Source organism: Atractosteus spatula, chromosome 13 (assembly GCF_055471065.1).
Source record: "Atractosteus spatula isolate fAtrSpa1 chromosome 13, fAtrSpa1.hap1, whole genome shotgun sequence".
NCBI lineage: Eukaryota > Metazoa > Chordata > Actinopteri > Semionotiformes > Lepisosteidae > Atractosteus > Atractosteus spatula.
The window spans coordinates 9,402,286-9,427,727 of NC_142718.1; the positions used below are offsets into that span (position 1 = coordinate 9,402,286).

Consider the following 25,442-nt stretch of genomic DNA (forward strand, 5'->3'; position numbering starts at 1 on the left):
GTACAATTATGGATTGTCCTATGCAAACGTTAAGAGACTGTTCAGAGAAAAAAAAGTTCCAGAGTCTGCTAAACAGCAAGGAAAAATGTGCTGAAAGTCATATCAGTAGTAGAAAAATATTTATTTAGTTATTTCAAAGAATAATTACACTGCATTACTGACTTGAGATATACAAATAAATGTAAGCTTATGCTCCTGAATTCAATGCAATTCTTGTTATACCGATTCATACTTGCAAGGTTGTGTCTTAAATGCCTAATGGATTCAATATTTGTATCTTTAATATGTTTATATTAAATATAAGCAACAATTAATTTAGATTAATATTTAAGGAGAATATGTACCTGCTCTGCTGCCCTATGCTTTTCATTATCATAGAGAGAATGTCAGGTTTATATACTTGATCTTGATAAAACAAATGAATCACTATGAATGAGAGCAAGCTATATACAGTACTGTAGTTCACCAAATTTATTAAAACCAATATTCATTCACCATGATAACTGTCTATGTTTACTGCCACAAACTTCCATCTTGCACCCTGGTAACATGAAACTATGATGATACTATTCTTGGGACATTAAGTACCAGTCTGAAACATCTGTTAACTGCAGTCAGGTTTTACTTCCAAATGTATTTGCAGTTGTACTGATCCAACTGTATTTGCAGCGTTGTTCCTCTGTGAAAGTGATATTTTAGAGGGTTGTTTTTCTAGGATTAGGTCCATCATAGATGCCTCCAGTTCAGTGTGAAAGGATGGACCTCATATATCCTGTCAACTTCATTTTGTCAACATTTTGGTCACATTGTCTTCCAAAATAGTCCCAAATTAAAATTACTTATTTATTCACTGTGCCACAGCATCATTATAATGGGAATACAATAGCTGAACCATTTCTCAAATGTGTACAAAACAACATAGACATTGTATGTATTATAAGGTTGTCATCCATACCTCATAATGACCTCATATAAAAAAACAAATATACTATACATTTCTTTCCACATATGTTAATACACTTTCTGTTATTATATTCTTAAGAAGAAATGCATTAAGGAATACAAGGCCTATATTGTTCAGCAGGCATATTACAACCGTCCATTATAGATACTGTTGTTTATCATTTTAAATTTCAAAATTAAGATTTAAAAATGTTGCTGAGTACTTTGAATATTTCATCCCATAAATTAAGTAATCACTCAAAGCTCTGTGGTCTATATGTTTTTAGCTTTGAACCTGGGTCATACTGCTAGAAGTTGGTAACCAGGACTGAATCCTAACCCTAAACTGAGGATCGACAGTGTAGGGTTAAGATTAGTTACTTAGACTTCTGCTTTCCAACAAATGGTGACTCATTCTGCTTCTAAGGTACATGCTGGCTTGCTGAGAAGCACTATTCCTCTAAGTGGCCTCAAATGTCAGACAATGTAAGCACGTAGAGCTTGCAAAAATCTAAACAACAAATACCTTAGTAAGAAGGTATGACACATTTTCACATTCTGTCCTAAACAGACAAGAATCCATCCATCCATTTTCTAAATCCTTCTTCCAAATCAGATTTGTGGGGGGAGCCTGAGCATCATCTAACAATGGGCAGAAGGCTGGGTATACCATGGTCTGGAAGCCAATTGAAGACCCTGAAAAGGGCCTGAGCTGATATTGCTTTGGGTTGAGCCCCTGCTAGGCAGTAGGCAGTAGCTGAGCTGGGTGGGAACCAGCATTTTCTCTCTTCTCTCTCCTCTCTTTGCTCTTCCCATTTTCTTTAGCTCTAACTATGTGGGTCCAGAAGAATGCTTGAGCCAGTATCACTTTGGGTTCAGCCCATCAGGTTAAGGCCAAACAGCAGCTGAGCTGGGTGGGAACCAGTATCTTCCTCCTTCCTCTTCTCTCTCTTCACTCTCTGCCTCCTTGGCCTCTTGCCTGGGAGCAAGTGTGCAGGACCTGACTACAGCACTTGCTGTCTGCTCAAGATCCAGAAGCATTTTCTTTTCCCTTCTTCTCTGCCTTCTCTGCCTCTTGGCACATGGTAACCCCATGTGGCAAAAGGCCAGGATTCTTTCCTTCCTTCCAATCCATGGAAGAGGACCCCAACTGGACCCAGATGTCACCCAGAAGACTTGCTGCCAGATAAAAATAAGGGGAACTACCACCCTCCCTTGCTTCCCATTTGTTTCCCACTAGAGGAATTGCAAACAAGAGGAATCTTTTTAGGTTCCATTGAAAGAAGGCAGGAGAGGAAATGCCTACTCACTGCCTTTTCTTCATTTCCTTCCTACAAGGACTGCTGCCACTTGCGGCGGGGGATATCTTCTGTATCCAGGAAAACTGGTGGACAAAGACATAGGAGGTTTTTTTGGCCTCTGATGCAAGTTATCATAAAGTAACAAAGAAATATCGGGAGAGGGGAAATAAACCTAATTTCTGTTTTCAGGGTGGAACCAATCAGGAAACTGAATCAGAGGACCATCACGGTGCATATGTTCAACCCCTATATGCCAACAGAGTGTTACGACCCCGGCATTCCGATCAAGCTTTAGAAGAAGGCTTAGACCATGCTAAATCAGCTAACCTATCGATTTGCTTATTTTCCGACACTGCCTCTCCTCTCTATGTATTTAAGTACAACTTACCTTAGCCACATCACTCAATATTGGGTTTACCTGTCGAGCTTTTCTCCCGGTTAATGTTTACAGTATGTCTCCTTGTGTACCAGCTTCTACCTTTCGGACATAGATTCTCGGATTACAGTTCTGGTTTGGTTACGTACTCATCTTGGGTTTTTGGACTTCTTGCCTCCATTCTCGACAACAATTCCGGTTTTATTTTTAAGAAGATCACTTTGACTCCTGCTGAACCTCTTGAACCAGCATAGGGTCCATCTTAATCGGCTGTGTTAGCCACCAGAAATCTCTTGAAATCAATTCTAAAGTGTGTCGTATCCCAGGATGTCCAGCTAAACAAGAGCCATGTCCCCATTGAAGTACCGAGGACCTCACCGGATCTGTGACAAACAGTTCAATAGGACACTGGGAAAGTTTTGAGTGTCCTGCCGGAGCATGCCTGACCACCTCTTCAATGTCCCATCTTATGGCTGCTAGAAACTTATTGGGTGGAATGATGGGTTCTGGGACCTGTTCAACCTGTTCTGGGGGGGGGGTCATGGATGAAAGAAAGGGTGTTGGCTTTTGCGTTCTTGGAGCCTGGAGTGCAGGTGATGAGGAAACGAAACCTGGAGAAAAATAGAGACCAGCTTGGCGAGGACACAGGCGTTTGGCAGATGGTAGATAGGCCAAGTTCTTGTGATCTGTATATGTTTCACATAAAACATTTACATTATGTTATAAAACATTATGTTACCACATTTCACCAGCTAAATATCAGGTACTAAGAAGGGCAGTTTTTTCAATGTCCTTTTTATAATTTTTTTCTTTTTTTTCATATTCATACAATTAAAAGAGAACAATATTTATCCCGGTGACACCTTGTCTACTGTTCTTAATTCCACATCTGTCAACTCCTATCCTTATGTATCATTCAAAATCTCTGCTTATTGTATGTTTTATGTACATTTTAGACAAAGACAACTGAGCACACTTTTGTTTTCACGGCTAAACACTTATTTCTTTGAATTATAGTGTGGATTTTACAATTGGATTTCAGATGTCCTTGTAGACTAAACAAATAGTGTACATTAATATTTTATTTTCATCAAGAATTTACAAATTATTTTATATATGTATTAAATACTGAAAAGGTATTGTATATAACTATGGCTGAGGCAATATACTGTATATACAGTACTATTTTGTCATATTGCAAACCAAGGCATCAAATTTTGTTCTTCTGTTCTTAATTCTGGTTATACATGAGAAATACTACTGTATGACTAACAACATAACTGAGATTCCAGTGCATGAAAGAATTGCAATCCCACAGTCTACAGCAATAAAAAAGAATAAATTATAACAGATTATGAAAAACACAATCTGCAAAGTTTGTTAAAGTCATCTGACACAGCTGAATAAAAGGAGCAGACACATTTTTCACACAAGAAGCAAGCAGTGTTTTGAGTTAACAAAAAGTTTCTTGTCAGCCTACATATGTGCAATGTATTCTGAGTTTCATTTGATAAAAAAGCAAACAAAGACACACTTCTCATTCAATAAAGAGCTTTTTCAGTTAGCTGGTTCCTGTGCTGGCTCCAAAACAGTAGCAACAAGAAAAAAGAGGAATGCAGTCCTCTGTTCATTGGCCTTTGTTTTAGTGTTACAATTCATTAACAGTATGCTTTACACATTGGAATAGTGAATAAGACATCAAGAGACCTGCAAGCTCATATTTTAGGCTTACTCTGACCATCATCATGTAATGAAACATATGCAAAATACTAATTTAAAGACTTAAGCATCAATATGAAAAGGTCCTAGATAGTAATAGAAAAGTATGTTGCACTGGAGGGAAAAATAAAATACATTATGCTGTATATTTCAAGCACTAAAACAAAAGAATTCCACTGGTCACATTTAATAATGGAAAACTTTGAAACGCTGAAAGGGAAATGATTAATGTATTAAATATATAAATTAATAGTATTAAACTCATACTAATATGGGATAATAAACACTGACAACATTCTTCAAGCTGAAGAAAAGACACCATTCTATAATAAATAGTACAGTATTATGGTGGTGCAGAAGATAAACAATTCTCCATGATAGAATGATATTGTACCCTTTATACTTTAATAAATTCAGAGATGATATCTATAGGCCATAAATTAAGCTCATTCAAATGTTACTCAGGACAGGGGTGATATTTATTGCAGCTCACATTCATACAAAGGGGAACTAAATTAAACCAAGTACTTACAGCCCAAGGTAATTTCTGTTACATGTGAGGTTACAATACTTAGACCTAAGGTCCTACTTTGCTATCTGCATTGAAACGGACTGTGAGAGATAATAAATATGAATTTAGAACAGGTCTTTCTCAACTGTTTTGATAGAAGAGCTTTTTGAACAAGATAGAGCGTATTTTCTTTTTCAGAAAGCTTTCGGTTAAGTTCTTCATAAAAGATTAATACTCAAATTGCTTATAATAGGAATTCAAGTTAATGTGTGTCTGTGGGTTGAGACAGTTAATGGACAGAGAAACAGAGAATATAGACAAGAGGTGAGTGCTCAAATTATGCTAAATGTGAGGTAATGTAATTTGTGAAGTACCAATAGGATGTGCATTTAGATGGTACACCTTCTAATTTACATTAAATATTCTGTTATGGTTAAAAAAACAGTGTTTTATTTCATACATCATTTACATCTGAAAAATGTGGGGAAGCTAGAAAAAAGCCAAAATGTTAGGGTATACGGTATAGAAGTCTTAGATTTACAGTACTGTATACAATTTTGACCTACTTACAACAACAGATACAGTATTTACTCTGGAATTAGTATACAGAAGAGCCATTAGACACAATACATTCTAGGGTTTACAAGATTATTGTACTCCTAAAGGGTAAAAAAGAAACATTTACATTATCAATAACAAAAACCAACCCACAAGATACAGGTAGGAACAATGGAGAAGAAATCCCTTTTATTCTTTGAAAAAAATGATTGTGGGATTCTGGAAATAGAAACTTCCAGAAACTGCTGGATGTAGCGGCACAGTGTTTAATTCCACTAAGAATTAAATTTTAAGAAAATATTTTAAATAATCTTTGTGTTGCTTCAGACTTAGAATAATCCTAGCACAGCCTAGCTCCTCCATGTAGTGTCTAAGGAATGCATTGGACATAGACATCGCTGATAAGTAGCATGTCCTGACTCTTAGCACATCTCAGGATATTGCAAATTGTGCCCAATTCTATCTCCACTGATAAAGTGTTCAGTACTCAATACCACATTGTCTGCCTCCCCTAGGTGGCTCATCTGAAACAGAACTCTAGCTGAAGGTCAATCATCCAAAGATAACTAACCAGTCAAGTATCTGCTAGGTGGACAAGGATATTATACCTGATAATATCACAACCAATCAGTTGTTATTGGACTTTAAGAGGTATGGTAAGGCCATACATTTCGATCACTTTTACTGCTCTGTTCTCCTAATCAGAACATGACAAAAGTACATCACAGCAACTACCATTGTCTGAGTCAAGAAGTCAGGAAATTGAACTTTAGTTCAAGATGAATGGTCAAAAGAACAAATCGCTACATAAACCAGAATCCTGCTGAATATTTTATCTGTGAATGAATGAATAGATTTCCTCTCCACTTGACTAGACCTGAGTCAGAACTTGTGCACATACTGTAGAAATGCTGGACACAACGTTAATCCAGAATTCCTTCAATATAAGCCGTCTTCATCACAATGGCAAAGGCCCATTTCTCTTTGCATTTCTGTACACCACAGGACATTAATTGCATCAGAGCCAGATGAAGGAGATTGGTCACTGCCATAGAAAAACCAGCCGAGCTGTGTCTCTCGAAATGGTTTTCAAACCCACTCACAGAAATGCTTGACCACCATGCTCAGATGAGAAAATGTCAATATTCACATTCGAAAAAATTAAACTATTATTCCCAATACATTTGCTGAAGTTTCACAACAGTAACTTAATATTATTGTTTAATGAATCCTTTGAATCTGTATTCTGATATTGCCTTTTATTTTGTCAGACTTTTTATTTTAATTCCAAGTAGCCATAAAAGTGCTCAACCAATTAATTTTTCCAATTTCTAATTATTCCAGTACATTTAACCATCACATCACTAGAGATGAGATCCTCAGCTCAATCACGTAGTAGCAATCAAATGAGGTAGATGGACCAAACATCCTTCTTTAAATATTACTTATATTCTTTATCATGGTTTTTAAATGCTCATTTTAGTATAGTCATTTCTGTTCCTATGAAACATTAGTTTGATCACTTTCATATTTACCAATTGAGATTTAATTATAATTTCCCCATGCACAAGACCTTTATTTCTTAGTTTTATAGTAATACATCAGACTTGGACTTCACATATTCCACTCCCTTCTGACAGTGCTATGCAATATTCTGCTTTCCGTAAGCCTCTTAAACTAATACACGTGAGTGTACTTGGTACATGCTATGCAGATTTTAATTTTATTTACTGAAGCTAGTTACAAGGCAAAAGTAAATTAGCTACACATAACAGCTAGGTCCATTGACAGCATACCGCTTTATCAGCAGAATATGTGGTCTTGCAAAACCTGTTCACTGTAAAATTTAATTTGTTTATTCATTCACAACAGTATAGCTGGTTGAGCAAAACAAATAACGCATGAAGAAACAAGGATATTATTCAGATATAAATATAGGACTTGTTGACCTAAAGGGCATAAGCATAAGCATTCTGCTCCTTCCACACATTCATGGGAATGAAAAGAAATCTCCAAACACTTGTTGCGTCTTCTCCACAGGAGAATCATATTTATACTTTATCTAGTAAAACACAGCAAAATGACTCTTTACAGCAACTAAAATAAAAAAAAGTTTGGTAAGCACTCCTTTGAAAATGTTCTCATTGCATCTGTTCCATTTTCATGTCTAATTTTGAAACTGCAATGTTATTTTTACATTTTGGGGTTATAAATAATTGACATTTATGAGCACATTTCAAACCACAATGGAAGTACAAAGTACACAACAACACAACATCACAAAATAGACAACATTTCCAGGTATGCCTGGCATCATATTGTCATCATTATCAGCAATACAGAATGAAGCAACAAAACTTCCCTATTACATTGTAAACAAGCATGCTTGTGAATACTTCTCTTTTAATCTGAAAGAAATATTACTCTTAATTGTAAAACCATATATTATGCACATCTTTACTTAGGATATAAATATAATTATGATGAAAAGGATAACTTAAATCGTGAAGATTTTTTTCTATTTTTTATCAAGCACTGATATTACCCTATCATTGCATTCTCTTTTCATCTTTTGGTTTTTATGGGCAAAAATGGTAGGAATGGCACCTGATTTGGGAACACGTTTTAAACAAATATTTGAAATTATATTTTATATTGCAAACTGTCAGGCTTCATAATCATGTAAACTCCAAAACAGAGAAAATGTCAATAAACATGTCCTCTCCAAAATCGACAATATTTGAAAACCAATCTGTTTCTGTTGCAATAAAGCACATGCTTCAGGCCAAGCGAATTTTGCTACTGTATTAATATATATAATGTTAAGAAAACGACACATACATGGAGACGTGTTTTTTAGATATTTTATGTAGTCTGCTCATTTGACTGAGTGCAGTTGAATTTGATTCAAACAAGTAATTCAAGACATTTTTTCCAACAAATATTATTTACTTGTTAGTTCTGCATGCAGATCACATTAGAACATTTCTATGGTGAAATGCCTGATTCACAACCTGTACTTTTCACTTGTATATTGTGCTGACTCTTGTCAAGAGTTTGATGGGACGAGCATCAGTACCCATGTTTATTAGCCATTTCTTGGCTAGTTGAATATCCCTTAGAAAATGAAACAGTTTGACTTTCTGCAGATCAGAACCTCTGTTTGGTGACTTCTTATCAGCTTCTAACGTTTTGTGAACTCCATACAGCATATAAGATGGGTTTTCTGCTCTGCCACAGGCTGGATATTTCTGACTAATACACATTTTCTCCCATCTCTGCTATTGAACTCCGTAGCTCTCAAATTGTTTTTAGCTTTACAGCCTTTGCCTTTGTAATAGGAGCCAGTCCAGGTTCCCCCGAAACGTAGTTCAGGACCTTATACAGACAGACTAATCCTGAAGTAAGTGGAGAAGGACACCAGGGGAGGAGACGAAGTGGATCAGGATGGGTTAACAGACAGGGGGGAGTGACTACGGTGAACCGGTGCTCGGGGGGCGTGGTGATGGCGAAGTTCAGGCAGTCCAAAAGGGGGAATCCAGGATGCAGTCCAAATTCCAAAACCAGGGGATCCAACCAAGACGAAACAAATACAGTTAAAATCCGGAACGGGATCTAAAACATGGACAGAGAATAAAACAAAGGTAACGAGGCCAGGCGCTCCGAGCCCCAGACTCAGACAATCAGGACGCCGTGATGAAGCCTATGCCATCGGGTTTTCCTGGACCCACTGGTAGGCGGGCTTCTGGGTGCCCATCTCCCAGTGCTGAGCAAGGAATAGCGAGAGCACCAGGCTTAAATAGTGAAACAAAACAGGAAGCAGGTGCATATAATCAACTAAAATACGAAAGGGCTGGAGCACCCTTAAGAGGAGGGATTACGATCGTGACAGCAGTAATCAGCCATATCACTGCCATAATCATAACCAATTTCCTCTTTGCCCGGCTGCTATGCTTGGAGTCTGATTTAGGTTTTGTCAGGGTATTGTAACAATGCTTGTATAAAGTGTAGAATACCAGTGTGCGCTGTTCATAATTCTAACTTTTTCATTTAAATTTGGCACCAAGGGATGAGGCTTGAAAAAATTAATAATTCTCTAGTTCACAAAGAAAACAAAAGAGTACCTGGCTTAGAAACCGTCGGTGTGGTTCTGGGACAAACCATGTAGCAGCCATGTAAGTACCTAATATAGTGGTTACAATTAGGATAGCTGGTGTAATGAGTTACAATATTATTGCATTTACACATGGCATTTAGGGAGGAAAACAAGAAGGCCTCATTCCATGTCTTCTTGTGTGTCACAGTAGTAAAAAGATCTTCCTTTTCTTGATGATTTAGCGGACTTTGCTCAGAGAAATATTAAGAGAATTAAATATTTTTGTACCCTTTTCCTGATCTGTGTTGTCATGTCTGATTTCCTTTGAAAGCTCCTTACACTTCATACAGTAGTTGAGTCTTTGCTTGAAATTTACTACCTGACCGAGGAATGTCACCTGGGAACATGGGACATGTCACATTTAGGAACTGGAAAAAGACTTAACCAACAGATATGTTCTGACACAGACTTTTGGGCTCAAAATCTGTATTTAATCTGTGTGTTGCACTCTTCTCCAAGAGTATCACTGTTACTTGTCCACTCGTTGGGAGAAAGAGGTAACAGTGTTTTTTTTCCTTGCTCCACTTGACTGATAACCTAAGTAGAGATCTCTAATTAGACATTTAAAGACCATTATGTTCACCAGCAACAATGGCTGAAGTATCCCATCTCAAAAGTTTAGTTGTTGACCCATCCCTACCTTTTTCGCTCACAGACCTAAAGCATTGGGACATGGACAGTGGCCTCATGCTCACAGTGGACCGAGGTACCAATTCCCTACCTCAGTCACCAGGCTGTGTTGACTAGCAGCTGCCAGTGCATTTGCCTCCAGCCTGGCCAACACTGCCTTCACACACCAGTGGCAGTACTAAAGGTCCTGCCACCACTTCATGCATACTCCACGGTAAACTCACCACCAGAGGCCAGCAGCTGGATAGACCCTGCACCAATCTTTACTTCACTTATAAAGTTGGATCCTTCAGGCCTCACATCTGCTCTCTTCATATGCTGCCAGAGTGTCAGCAGCTAGATAGACCCTGCGCCAGGCTTGACATACAGAGCCGGGTCCCTCTGGTCACGCAACTACTTTCTGGTCCTCATTCACTACCGTCATTACCTCAACATACTTTCATATACTTGGGCATGCCAAACAGCCAAGAGACCTTGCTGTCAGATAGTCCTGTTCTGTAGGAAGGCCTCCAGAACCTCAAGCTGTCATTATATCTTGTGGTTAACTCTTAAATTGCTCCCCTTCCGGGGGAACTGCAGCCTCAGCCTTATGTCTTCCGGCACACAATTCACACTAACGCAGCTGCCAGCGTGCTGCTGGATGCATGTCTACGGTGCTTACACAGAGCCTTCACACAAATTATTTTCTCTTCAGGGGCCGTCACAGATACACACCCAGCAATTCTTTCTCATGCACACAATCCTGCCTTTCCATAGCTGAGGGCCAGCCAGTCTGTTGACTCACTAACAACACATGCCAGCACCTCAAGAGCCCATGGCTGGGCAGACCCATTGCTATGCCCCCACAGGTGCTGGGTGAAAACCCTAACATGGCCTCATAGCATATCTCTCTCTTTCTTCCTTCTCTGTCCTGCACCAAAGACAGACTGCTATCTCTCTGTCGCAGATGAGCAGAACACCGTATAGTTAATGTCACTCACAACTATAGCTCACCAAATAACCAGATACCAACATTTTAACTTCAACATTATGTAAGATTTCATCAAGTGTTTGGTCCTGCCTATGTTCTAATTTGGCTTCACTTTAAAAATAATATAACATACAGTAGTTACATAATGTATATAACATTTAATCACGTTGTACTATTTTTCATGTTTACTTTAAATGTGAAAAAAATTGCATTCACTAAACAACAAATCAAAGACTTTTTACCAGATTTGCACATCCTTATACATCCTAAGTTTAGTGTAATGGTTGGCCCATATTAAAATGTACCTTCTATTGAAAAATCACTGCTTTAGTTTAATGTAATGCATACCTTTCACAGTGTTTACCTAACACTTAAATAGATATATCAGTTGGATTTTCAAAAATACCATCACTGTTCCACTTTCTATTTTGTAGTCTGGAAACGATCATGCACCCTGTCTGGCCAAGTTTTCAGATGAAAAAGACGTGTTCATTATCATGCTGTACCATCCATTTCCTTTGAAACTGGGCATTGTTTAGGAAAGTGCAAGACAGCAGACCTTTTTTTTTGCAAATTAAACCAAAAGTTACAACACAAAAAATAAAATAGTCTTTTATGTTTCAGGATCACACTAATTTTAATAAGATACAGCAAACAATGCATAGATTATGAGAATGAAAATATTGTTTTTTACAGCTCTTCCCTGAATTGTTAATATCCAGGAAATTGTGATGAGATAACTAGATTTCAATAATTAATCTCAGACAATAATTTGTGGCACAAATATTTAATTTGAGATCCGGTTATGACTATTGTACACTGATTGGGTAGAACAATTACTATCCTTCTTATCCCACAAGATTGTGCTGTGTGCAATTTAATTTCTATGTAGAGAAATTACAGTGCAAAATGGTAGCAGATGGAGTCTCTGATTATAGATGAATTTCCAATACAGACAGTTTTGGGTGATAGATCACTAGCAGAAGCTATATATAAAACAATTATACTCTGGGTAATAGTACCAATTACAATTTGGTTTAATTTCCCTTCTGAAAAATCTGATGCACATTTAAAAATCTGAGTTATCAAAACAACATAATCTAAAAAAAAGACTTCTACAAATACCTCCTAATTAGGTGCTATGTAAATAGTTGGGCAAAACAACAAAATACAGAGCAAAGTAATAAAGTGCTTGATCATTTTATAACATCTTACCAGCAAAGCAACCAGAAGAAAATAATATCAAAACTGTATAATAACACTGAAGATATGAAAAAAGATTCAACAGAATATATTCAAAAACAATTTCTCTTACAAATATAGTAAACCTAGACATAACATTTGAATTCTCTGTTATGTATTTGGATAATTTTATTTTTGACTACATGGAATTAGAGGATATATATACATATGCTAGGAATTATTTTAGCTGCTAGGAAACTATTACAAGAAAATGGTTTACTAAAGAACCCCCAACACCGGAACAGCTGATCAATCTTGTAACGGAGATTTATAATTAATAATAATAATAATTGCTTACACTTATATAGCGCTTTTCTGGACACTCCACTCAAAACGCTTTACAGGTAATAAGGGTTCCCTTCCACCACCACCAATGTGCAACCCCCACCTGGATGATGCGATGGCAGCCGTAGTGTGCCAGAATGCTCACCACACACCAGCTATCAGTGGGGAGGAGAGCAGAGTAATGAAGCCAATTCATAGATGGGGATTATTAGGAGGCCATGATTGGTAAGGGCCAATGGGAAATATGGCCAGGACACCAGGGTTACACCCCTACTCTTTTCAAGAAACACCCTGGGATTTACAATGACCACAGAGAGTCAGGACCTCGGTTTTACGTCTCATCCAAGGACGGATTTATACTATGAAAAAGATCACCTTTTCTCTTAGGTTACAGGCAGAAAGGTTTAGCAAATACTGACAAGCCTGGGTTTGTGGCCCCATTGCGACCTGGGTTTGTTCTTTGAAAGAGGATGAAACTGTGTTTTGTCTAGATTGTTGGTTATTTGTTGTATTTTTGCGGGTTATATTTCTATATAACCTCCCATCCATGCTGGCATAATGTGAATAGTTAATTATATATATAAAATGATAATTAAAAAGGAAAGATGAAAGTTGTAAATTATTTTACTTAGTACTGTATATGTTATTTTTGTAACTTCTTTCATTGTTAAATAAAAAGTTAAAAAATAATTTCTATGTAACAGATGGATGTTTTCCTATTATGCCTTCCGGCATGTACGGGCAGCAAAATCCTGTTGCGGTTTCTGTAATATTAGTTTTTTATAGGACAGGGTTGTAGGACATCCATTATGGAGGACCCAGCACCCATTGTGGGACATGAACCCACTACCCTGAGAGTATGAATCTCATACTCTACCAACAGAGCTAGTCAGCTAGTATTAGGAGGCCATGATTGGTAAGGGCCAATGGGAAATTTGGCCAGGACACCAGGGTTACACCCCTACTCTTTTCAAGAAACACCCTGGGATTTTTAATGACCACAGAGACCTCAGTTTTATGTCTCATCCAAAGGACGGCGCATGTTTACAGTATAGTGTCCCCATCACTATACTGGGGCATTAGGGCCCACACAGACCACAGGGTGAGCACCTCCTGATGGCCCCACTAACACCTCTTCCAGCAGCAACCTTAGTTTTTCCCGGGAGGTCTCCCATCCAGGTACTGAGGCTCACACCTGCTTAGCTTCAGTGGGTTGCTAGTTGTGAGTTGCAGAGTGATATGGCTGCTGGCAGAAGTGGAGAAGTGGTGGTGTTAACAGGTAACTACATGTTTCTGCTTGAAGAACCAAATGGAACCAGAAGATAATGTGTAGATACTGTACCTAATGGCTAATGTTAAGCTACTGTAACTGTTGTTCACCAAGGTGGCATTACATCTGGATGAGAACACCATAAACTTCAGGTGTTTGTTAGGCTTATTCTTTCAAACCCAATTGCAATTATTAAGAATATACTGTGCTTTTTTCACAAATGAATGTGCAATTTTTTTTGCTTAGAAGCAATGCATTTCACAGATAATGTGCTCATTTGCATTAACATACTACTGTAAAAAGAAAACATTTTCAATTTCGTTATCCAACCATCCATTTTCTAACCATTTCATCCAATTCAGGGTCATGGGGGATCTTCAGCAAGCAGTGAACACAAGGCTGGGATGCCAGTGTAAGATAGGGAAGATACACAGATACTCTCAATTTTCCCAGAAGCCAATTAACGTGGCAACCTAATTGCCTTCTTTAAAGCACAAATCACAATAAACTTCCACTGCCATCTTTATTACCCCATCAGGTAAGTGAATGTTTACCTTTTAGATTTTACAGAACAATATGTACATTACTTCATATTATAATATCCACAATATTCATTATAAAACAAGGTGAGAAATGATTATGCAATATTTTAATGCATCAGTTCCTTATATCAGGGGTTGGGTCTGCTACATCACAATCCCACAAACTAGAGACATCCATGTGTCAAACTCCATGCAGATGGCATCCTAGGTCCAGGATTGACAAAATTATGCTGATGATTAAGGTGGTCATAGCCAACCTTAATTTTGTAATATCACCTCATTTAGAATATTATGCACAATTTTGGTCACCATGTTACAAAAAAGATATTGAAAACTGAAAAAAGGGGCTATGAGATACATTCTGAGCTTTAAATGTTTTCCCTGACAATCAGAAATTCTAATCTGAAAATCGTTTTAGTTCTGATCAGAGATGACTGTGACAGGATGTACAATAATTTGGTTTAAAACATGTAATTTAAAATCCTTAACAAGGGGCATTTCAAAGGGTTGTGGAGGTATGAAACAAGCTACCCGGCCAGTTACCAGAAGCCACCCTGGGTTCTTTCAAGAAATGGTTGGATGATATCATTGGATCAATTAGCTTCTAACTACCAAACGAGGTAGGTGGTAATCATTTGTAACCTTTCTTAATAATTCATAGTAGTCAAACTCTTAAAAGCTACAGAGAAATTAACCTCAGGGGACTTCAACAATGAGTTATGAACAAGAGGATACAAATTGAAATTATAGGGAAGTACATTTAAAAAGATATAATCCTGAGAACAGGAGAAACGTACAGTATGTGGATGTCTGGAACAATCTACCCCAGAATATTGTTGCAGCTGATAACTTGTCTTCTTTATCAAACTGGATGGATGAAATCCTCTGATCAAGCAGACAAATGACAAGCAGGCCAGATAGGCTAAAAGGTCTCCACTCTTTTGTAACTTTTCTTATATTGTTTTTTTTTTTTACAGGGCACCATGTGCCATGTTTCTTATGTTCATTTGATGTTTTCTGTTCTTTGGTTTGATATCTATATTTGGATGCATTAGACTTTCATTTCATTTCAGTTTCATTTCTTTTTCGGGTCAATATCTGTACTCTAATGTTTGCAATGTTCCTTTTTTAATTCAGGTTTTCTCAGTTTCCTTCGACAATCATGTGGTTTCCAAATTTCTTCTACTGAAACACTTTATACATTAATCTTTTTGTATCTTTTGACTAAGTTATTTACTTTTCCCAAAATAGTGTAATCCACTTTGCCATTACAGAAACAAGTATCATTTAATAATACATACCCTAAAATATTATTTTTAAACTTTAACTTTGAAAATGTTCCAGAAATGTCCTAATATAGTTAATATATAATATATAATATAATCTTAATACTATTATAACACTGTTACTGAATGAACATATGCATATACAGTACCTGTGTCATACTATTTATTTGCAATTAAAATGTAATACTCTTTAAGAGCTGATAGTAATTGAAATGCATTTGAAGCTTATATACAGTATACTGTATATGATAATATTATCATATTAAATAATCATTACATATTTACTGTAAGATACACAAAGTAGGTTCAATATAGAAGGTTCAAGATTACTGAAGTTTCCTTCTTGAAAATAATCTGTTCAAGTTGTTCCTGATTAAATACTTTATATTAACATCACAAGGCATTAATTAACCAGACAATGAGTTCAGTACTGTGCCTTATAAAACAGAAAGGAAGAAACAAAAACCCTTTAATGATAAATACAATGCAAAAGATCAAAATGGTAAATTTTTGTCACTGTCCCATGGCAGAATAAAGGGTGATTGTTTCAGACGAGCCACATGATTGCTGCCTTTATTGGTGAAATCGGCAAAAGGGCTACAGTTGCTGTGGCAACTCTCCACGCCCAGCATATAAAAAGACACTACTTCTGTTTTGGAATTTAGTTTCTTAAACTTTTCAAATCATCTACAAGGAGGTAAGTGATTTTTTGTCTAAGATTGTTTTCTGCCGATGGTTTACTTAAAAAATAAAAAGTAACAAAGTTATGCTAAAAATAAGCTGAAAGGCAACTTTTCTTCCTAATTTGTCTCACACGTTCTTTAATTAATTTTACTTTTTACTTTAGCTTTTAGATTTATATAGATAGGTTTCTAGGTTTACCTTAATAAGTTTCATTAAATATAACGATACTACATTCAGGAAGCTTCTATTCTGTAGGACTTGTTTTGTGCTGTAGATATTTATCACCTGTTGTTAGAATACAAAGAACAGGTAAAAAAGTATACCTTCAAAATTAAATGTGCTTTAAGCAACTTTAACAAATATTTTACGTAAAAGATTGGGATTTCAAATAATAATTCTCTTTAATGCTATTTATATTTCAAATCTTACTATTCTGGATTTTGGATAGATTTGAAAAATATTTCATATAATATGATCATGTTAAATATGCTTTACATTATACTGTATATAAATATATGAACCATGCAAACAAAACAGTATACTTTATATATTCTTTTACACATGATATACCCCCTTCCTTGTTTTGGTGCATTTCTATTACTTTTTTGTTATTCTTGTGTATCTTGTGGTCTGCAGTGATTTCACTACTGTATGTGAAAGTACTGCAATCTTGGTCATTTTTTTTTAAATAAATTCACACCGGTATGCTGCAAACAGTTGAATTTCCTCAAGTTTCTAATTCAGAAAAGAAAGCCTGCCTTGTTGAACAGCTAGGAAGGCAAACTTAAAAGGATAAATGGATTCATAAAACTATATGTGCAGTCTTTTTAAAATATAAGAAATGCCATCATTTCCAGACAATAAATGATTGACATATCACTTACTGGACAATGATTCTAAGTGAGTTTGTTCGTTTTGATCTATAAGGATAGCTAAAGGATATTGTTTAGTTCAATTCTTGCAATACATACTAGAACATGACCTTCTCAATTGAACAGTATTCAACGGTACATGACCTTTTCAATAGTATGGGCATTTCTTTCTATACTGAAAAACTCAGGTAGATACCAACATAAAATCATTCTGAGTTTCAGTGAGAGATGGCTAAAATATCAGTTCAATAGATTAAAATGAAGTAAAATGTAAAAGAAATTCACAGAATAATTTTTATATTTTTGAGAGCCACAACAAGGAATCTCTACAAAAAAGTTGGATTTACTCAAGTTGGAACCTAGATGTTTCATCTTTGGGATCTGACACTGATCTGGAATAATGTTCATGGGAACAGTTTTCTAAATAAAATTGTGCCAAGATATAGGATTATTTGAAGAAATAGTGGTAATAATACCGTTTATTTAATCACTATCTAAAATCATCAGTAGATTTTTAAGAATTAGGATCAGAAGTAGAAGTAAAAGAAAGCTATACTCACATACAGTATAAAATGAACTTCCAAGGGCTCACATTTAGATGATATTTCAGAGAGAGAAAAGTTCCTCTGAAATCCATCAGCACCAAGGTCCAGTATGCGCATGTATTCAATATAGTCAACAGATTGTTTAATTGTGTACATAACTCACATCTTTGTCAACAATTTAAATCTAAATTTGCATGGACATGTACTGTAGAACAGCATTTATGTTCAATTTAAGACCTTAAGACACTGTAATCCCATTATTGTATGTGTTTTGGAGTAAAACTATTTTTTTGTTTCATTTCAGATTTAGGCCCTGCTTTAAATATGACTGATTTAGAAAATTCTCTGGCAACCATTATTGATGTATTTCACAAGTATTCAGAAAAAGAAGGCGATAAGCATAAACTGAAGAAAAGTGAACTGAAAGAACTGATCAACAATGAACTATCAAATTATGTGGGGGTGAGAATAATTGTTTTCACATTTTTATAAAGTGTTTTTGCAAAAGTCATATTCATATAAAGTTTTCTTGAAAAACAATCTGTTTGCCTGGACAGTAAAATATAGAAATACACCATTTAATTGAAATACTTTTTCTTTTATTTTCTAGTAATGAAAAATGTATTTCAGTTTTCAGCCTATTTAAAAACGTTTTATGAAAATAAATATTATTATATGAACTTGTGAAAAAACACATTGTGTAATTATATCCTGAGCTTTATTTTATAACTAGGAAAGATAAAATGAAATGTTGCATCATTAAAATTTAGTTTTTAAGTGAAAATAATTCTTATATTATTGCAGCACAGTGTTAACTACTGTATCTCATCTATACCATAGGCTATTTTATCCTGTACATTCTTTTAAAGAAAATCATGGAACACTAACTTACAGGCACTAAAATGAGAAAGGTTTTAATGCTAACAATGAATACAAGCCATGGGTAAATAATATACATAATTTACTGTATATATAAGCTACAAGAAATACAGTATTACAATGCATAATGAAAAAAAAATAACATGTAATCCTTTAAAGAGTGTGAAATACCTTTACAATGACTGAATTTGTAACACACCCAAGTTTTCTTTTTAATTAATTAGGTTAAAACAGTCATCAAGACAAAGGGTCGAAATGAGATCAAGATCATAATGTTGATTTAGCATTCCTCTTTATTATTTCAGCAAATCAAAGACCAGGCCACGATGGACAGTTTGATAGAGAGTCTGGACACAGATGGCGATTCTGAGTGTGACTTCCAGGAATTCATGACCTTCATCACCATGGTGACCATCTGTTGCCATGAGTTCTTTGAGCACCAAGAAGACGAGTAGGCACCAGTACTCGCACAAATCTAAGTTAACAAAAGTGAAGCAGAATATATAACAATTTACTTCTCCTAACCTTTATGGGTTTGAGGAGTTTCTAATAAGATTTAATTACAGACAATTTTGGCATGTGTGGTACAATGAATTTATGCTTTTACCCTTTTATACAGTATTTACTGAAGTACCTCAGTCACCTAGAAGATGTTTACTCAGCCCTAAGTTGAAGCATATCTACCCCATTCCAATGTGTCAGAAAATGTCATTTTATTAGCAATAATCAGTGTTTGGTTGAAATATTCCACTCTTATATTAAATTTGAGATCAGCAGTGTGAGGTCAAAAAAAAAATTTACAATGCCATTTGAATGCATAGCTTCCCATATTTCTGTGTCTTTCTCTGTCATTTGTACAATAAATTATGCTCCACATTTTCTTAGCCCTACATCATAGTATATTTTTCTTTAATGAAGTGGCAATCACAGTACCAGTGCTACCTGAAATTATTGCAAGACGTGGAAAATAGAATTCTTAAAATCATCACAATGTATCTAACAATACCACACACAATGCATTCACATTACATAATTCAAGTCATAATCTTTTCTTAATTACAATCTAGGAGATGATGTAAGGGCAGTTGCCTGTTATGTTGCAATGTTATAATGCATGGGAACTCTTGGAAGGTATACTTTGATGCTATGAAAGGTTGCTGCTATGTATCATGACTGTTAATAAAATGTTCTGTACAAATATCCTCATGGTATTAAATGCATCTCTGTCTTCATTGTAATTATAAACACATAATAAAAAAAAACCTTTGTAGCAAAAAAAAATACAACATCATGTTCATCAATCTAAAATCCAGTTTTCCAAGATAATCTACAATATAACCCACCAAATTAATGACAACATCAATTGATTATCTTTAATTAGCAAGATATCACTTGGAAAAATGCGTTTGAATGAATCTTAGGTCTACATTTGCAAAAGAAAGCATGAATTTGCATTTTCGTTCTAGGTTTCTATGTTTAGTAATGGAAAAAATAGAAAAAAACACTTTAGCATGTAGCATGTCCACACAACCAGATATTAGGCTTGCTACCACTGGTATGAACCTCAATTCCATAATGCACTTAAAAAGTGCTCCATGCTAAAACTAATTAATACATTCTAATGCTTATAATCTCCAAAACATTTATAAAATTTCCAGTATTGCCTTACATTATTGTATAATGTCTTTCAATCGCCTTTTTCTTGTCTACAGTAGTGTGTTATACACTACTAATTACATTTTATTATTTAGGATATTATATTATAGGATATTATTTCCATAGAGCTTTATTTCCTATAATAATTTCCATTACCTTATAAAATTATAGTGCTGAGAATCTTACTATGACATAAGCTATACAACATCAGTTAATATGATAGTTTTAAAGAATGGAACATCTGCAAAATTGAGTTAACATTAGCATTTGTCCGATGGGGAAACTTCTAACATCTCCACCAGTTCATTGAAAACTAAGCATTGCTTCATAACTATAACTGAAAAAATAAAAAATAATATGTCTGAAGAACTTTAGAGCAGAAGTATGCTAAGTAATGCAGTATTAATTTTTAAATGTTTTTGATGTTTAATGATCAAGCTGATTAACTGCATTCTAAAGGGTTGTATGTTTTCCCTGATCTTCAAATATTTTGAAAAAAAATGCTTTAAAAATTGTCTTGACAAATCATTCAAACTATGAACATTGCATGGTATTTCTGTGGAGAGGCCATGGCACTGTAAGGTGAGGACCAGCTAGTCCTGGGAGTCATAGGTCATATCACTCTCCTCACTCCAGTGCTTGCCAGTCCGTTTTTTCCTGTTTCTCTCGGCCATGACAATGGCTGCCACCACAGTGACAACAACTGTGAAGGTGATGATTAAGACTGTCACTGTCTCCCCAAAACACAGCTCATTTTCCACATCTACAATCTTGTGGCCTTCAAGTTCATGTGGCTCTTTACAGGTCAGGTATTCATAGTCATCCAAGATCAGTCTTTGTGTGCTCTGAAGTTTCCTAAAGACCCGCTGGAGGTCACAATCACAGTGCCAGTGGTTTCCAGCCAGCAAGATATGGGTTTCATAATTGTGAATGTTTACAAAAGTCTTAAATTTGATGTTCTTTAGTTGGTTTTGAACCAAGTTCAGCAATGTTAAGCTACTCAAGGGCATGAAAACGCCAAGATCCGTGTTATTGATCTGGTTTCCTTCAAGGTTAAGAACCTCCAGTGACTTCAACATAGAGAAAATGTTATTATTTAGGGTTGCCAGCCTATTCTCATTCAGGTGCAGTTGCCTGAGATAGGTCATGTGCCTGAAGGCTCTGATCTCGATGTAACTGATGTTGTTGCAGCTCAAGTTGAGTTTCTGCAAGTTGTCCAGGTGCTGGAAGGTCTTGCTGTTCAGAGCCATCAGCTGATTCTCTGACAGAAGTAGCTCCCCAAGGGACTGCAAGCCAATGGAAAATCCGTTGCTAAGAGAGGAGATCTTGTTGCGGCTCAGATCCAGTCTCCGGAGATTCTCAAGGCACGAGAAGGCACCATCTTCTATGACCCTGATGTCGTTGTCATTAATTAGCAGCACCTTTAATCTCCACAAGAAACTCAAAGCTCCCACAGGAATGACTGTCAGATTGTTTCTGGATAAATCAAAGTGTTCTGTGTCCGAGGAGAGGTTGCCAGGTATATAGGTGTAAGCTGCTTTTGAGCAGTTAACAAATTTCAAGACTTCTTGACAATCACATCCCTTCTCACACTGTGGCACAAAAGTTGAACTTCCAAACCAAAGATGGAAGAGAAACCAAATGTAAAAGGCCCTCATCTTTCCTTTGTAGTAACCTTTGTGAAAAATTTTAGAAAAACATTTTATGTTATGTGTATCTTATTTCAAAATATATGGTAATATGATTTATGATCATGAGCCCAAATGTTTATTACAAAAAGTAATGAGAAAAAACAGGAATTAAACATTACTGTGAATAACTAATATATATTTTTTCAAAATAGTTAACATTATACATTACATATTTAAAATAGTTTTTGATCTGTCCGAATGAATAATATATTTGTTTCATTAATGGTTTCCCAAACTCAGTATAAAAATATGAAATCAGATAATGCACATTATAATTCCAAAGTTTGAAAAGAAAATAGTAAAATTGCTGTAAAAATACTGTTAAGTCACTTTTGATTGTGCTGTTTGTGTATTAAAGAGATACTGATGAGGTAAAATCAAGTACAGGTAGATATATATTAGTAGACTACAATACTGGAAATGAAAAGTTTTGAACACTAACTGATCATTAACTTTAACATGCTATTTTACACAACAGTATTTAGAGTACAAGTTTAGAGTAAACTAGTAGTTCTAGTACTAGTTTAGAGTAAACTCTTTAAAATTGCAGTATCTCCATAACTCTTATATTTATTTATTTTAGATCTCTATAAATCTTATAACATTATACTAAAGGAAAAAATAGTTTCAAGCTGCTAATAACATCAGACCAAACATCAGATATTTTAAAAGATCCCCTATAACAAAATCTTATACTAAAACAAGTGTATTTGTCACCCAGCTGAGCAGAGGGTAAAGTTCTGCTAATATAAATTATTCAGACATTGAGGTTTTTCATAGCAATCTTTTGCCACCCGTTTTAAACACCCAAAGCACAAATTGCATTTTGACTATTTTTACTGAAAATAAAAAATCTGTTTGTTGAGAAAGAAAGAAAACATTTCACTGTAATTGTTTTAAGCACAGAAGAAAACCATGTCTTACCTGTAAATTTTTCCAGCACTATCTTTCAACACAGACGTGTGTGTGATGGAAAGAGGAGAGCTTTTACGGGGATTAAGAGAGGTGTGCTATTGTACCTTGGGTACTGTACCTGTTGAAATGTGAGAGAATAGGAGAGGATAAATGTATTAATAATTCACACAGAGGGAGGTAGGAAGATCTGCCAACCATCTGTCCCAGCTTTGAATCTTTATAGCACCAAGGTAAAGTACTGTTCTGTATGTGTGAGAGGATGAAGGTTTAACCTTCCTGATCTGTAAACACCGTAACAACACAGGCTATTGATTACACTGTAACACATAAACACTTAAGTGAAGGTTTGATTACACATAATTCAGTAAGAATAATGAATATTTTTACTTTGGCAAGTGGTTTATTAAGTACTTAGTAATACAGTTCTTAGTAATTTTGTACTTAGTAATACAGGTTCATTTTATGAACTTCATTGAGATTGAGATTGAATACAACCCATTTTTTCATCAATTGGCATTGATATGTCCTGATTTTCCTGTTTTCCTGTCGACGGGACTCACTCATTACATACAGTATCTACAGTATCCAATTCAGACAAGGGTTAATCTAGTTCAGTGGGTTTTGATCATGGTCCAGTATCACACCTACCTCTGTGTCTACTCATTTTAGTTCCAGAAGAGCCCTTAATCACCAATGCTAATTGGTGCTTCTAGCTAATCTGCTTGCTGCAATTGTACTCAGTCCTTGGTTTCACAAATACCCTAGTTAAAGTGTATTACTTCCAACAGCTTCAGCACACATTACTGTATGCAGTCTCTCCTCAACTTGTTAATTAAGATTTTCTCACTTATTTCTCACTACAGTTCTTAAAAGTTAATGAATTCATGATGGGCAGACACAGGTGAGAAAATTACTGTATGAGACCTCCCCCACAGTGAGTCAATGTTGGTTAAGACATCTCTCAAGAGGGGAGTGCAAAAACGAAGCAGTAAAAAGGAAAAAGAAAAAAAGCAATAAGAGAAGAGACAGGAGTGGAAACAGAATTACAGACAATTTTTACCACTTGGGTTCCTTCATTTACAGTATAAGCAGAAACCTATCAGATAATTGCCCCTGGAGTGGAGGACTTATGTTAAATCTAGTAAAAGGAACTGTATTTTATATATTTATGCAATTATTTAATTTCACTCTTTAAATTTGCCAGGCACAGCTTCTCAGTCTTAATTGCTTTTGGATTAAGTTTTTTTTACAGAGAAAATGCATCAATCAAGATTGGGGGTTTACAGAAGAATATATATACAGTATATTATGAAAATAGACTTAGCCTTTCAGAGATTAAGATTTGTGGAGACCTTTGATTATATTAGGGTTTAATTAAGTGTGTGACCATTTGATGTATTTGCCGGCTCAATTGATCAAGAATCGTGTTTAAATGTAATTTGTATATTATTTGTTTTTAATACCTATTATTTTTCAGATACTAAATTAGTCACAGGGTAATGAATTTGCCATATGACTTTCTTTGGTATCACTGAAATGTGGAACTCTTTATTATTTAACTTTGCTTACATGACTTACTTCACCTAGTGTCACCATGCATAGTCTGCAAAGGTTTAGCCTTTATAATTGATAGAGGTTAATTTCCCACACTACCAGCATAAATATATACTGGTCATAAAAGTAAACCTATCACTCTATTATTCCAGAATGGTTTTAGGAAAACAAATAAATTGAATTTGTGGTCATAACTGATGTTTTTTTTCATGTTCAATATATAAATATTACAGTATTTTCACAAACTGGACCATTGAATTCACATTGGTTACACGGTTAAAAGCTAGAGGAGACTGAAATATGACAATTATCAATTTATTAAACAATTAAACCAATTAGCTACCATGAGAGCTTGTGTAGAACAAATGCTAGATGACATATTGGCCCTCCAGGGGCTATGCATGCGCTTGGAACACACACAGAATGACTGGATGATTCAGGGTATGATTTATGAGCCCAAATTACCTACATCAGTGAGAGTTGCCATCTGGTTCACTGGCTAAATAAACCTCACCCCTCCAATTGCAGATCTCAAACCTAGTAAATCTCAAAACTTTAGCCAGCAGCTACAGTATATCACCCTGTAATTCACAACTGGCAGCCCACTGAAGCTAAGCAGGTGTGAGCCTGTCCAGTACCTGAATGAGAAACCTCCTGGGAAACCTAAGGTGGCTGCTGGAAGACGTGTTAATGGTACCAGTAGGGAGAGCATACCCTGCGGTCTGTGAGTCAGTGTAGGTCCTAATGCCCCAGTATAGTCATGGGGACACTATACTGTAAAAAAAGGTGCTGTCCTTTGGAATATGAATAAAAGGTCACGACGGTCTGTGGTCATAAACAAAAAATCCCAGGGTGTTT

The 25,442-nt window shown here is 35.7% G+C and overlaps 2 protein-coding genes across 2 annotated transcripts; one reads left to right on the forward strand and one right to left on the reverse strand.

Annotated features, from left to right (window-relative positions):
- Positions 1-18,189: 18,189 nt before the first annotated feature.
- On the forward strand, positions 18,190-19,968 carry s100b (S100 calcium binding protein, beta (neural)). The gene is made up of 2 exons (XM_088930536.1): positions 18,190-18,351; positions 19,074-19,968. The coding sequence occupies exons 1-2, from the start codon at positions 18,214-18,216 to the stop codon at positions 19,221-19,223; spliced, it is 288 nt and encodes a 95-aa protein (XP_088786662.1). The 5' UTR covers positions 18,190-18,213; the 3' UTR covers positions 19,224-19,968.
- A 1,049-nt stretch (positions 19,969-21,017) lies between these two features.
- On the reverse strand, positions 21,018-22,082 carry LOC148821773 (uncharacterized). Its single transcript, XM_088930538.1, has one exon. It carries the CDS (start codon positions 22,080-22,082, stop codon positions 21,018-21,020), a length of 1,065 nt encoding a protein of 354 aa, XP_088786664.1.
- Between the last annotated feature and the right edge of the window lie 3,360 nt (positions 22,083-25,442).

Excerpts from the sequence above, each read along its gene's own strand:
- s100b (XM_088930536.1), top strand. The coding sequence starts at position 18,214 with ATGACTGATTTAGAAAATTCTCTGGCAACCATTATTGATGTATTTCAC. Across the intron at positions 18,352-19,073 it reads AACTATCAAATTATGTGGGG|CAAATCAAAGACCAGGCCAC; the intron begins GTGAGAATAATT and ends TTATTATTTCAG.
- LOC148821773 (XM_088930538.1), bottom strand. The coding sequence starts at position 22,082 with ATGAGGGCCTTTTACATTTGGTTTCTCTTCCATCTTTGGTTTGGAAGT.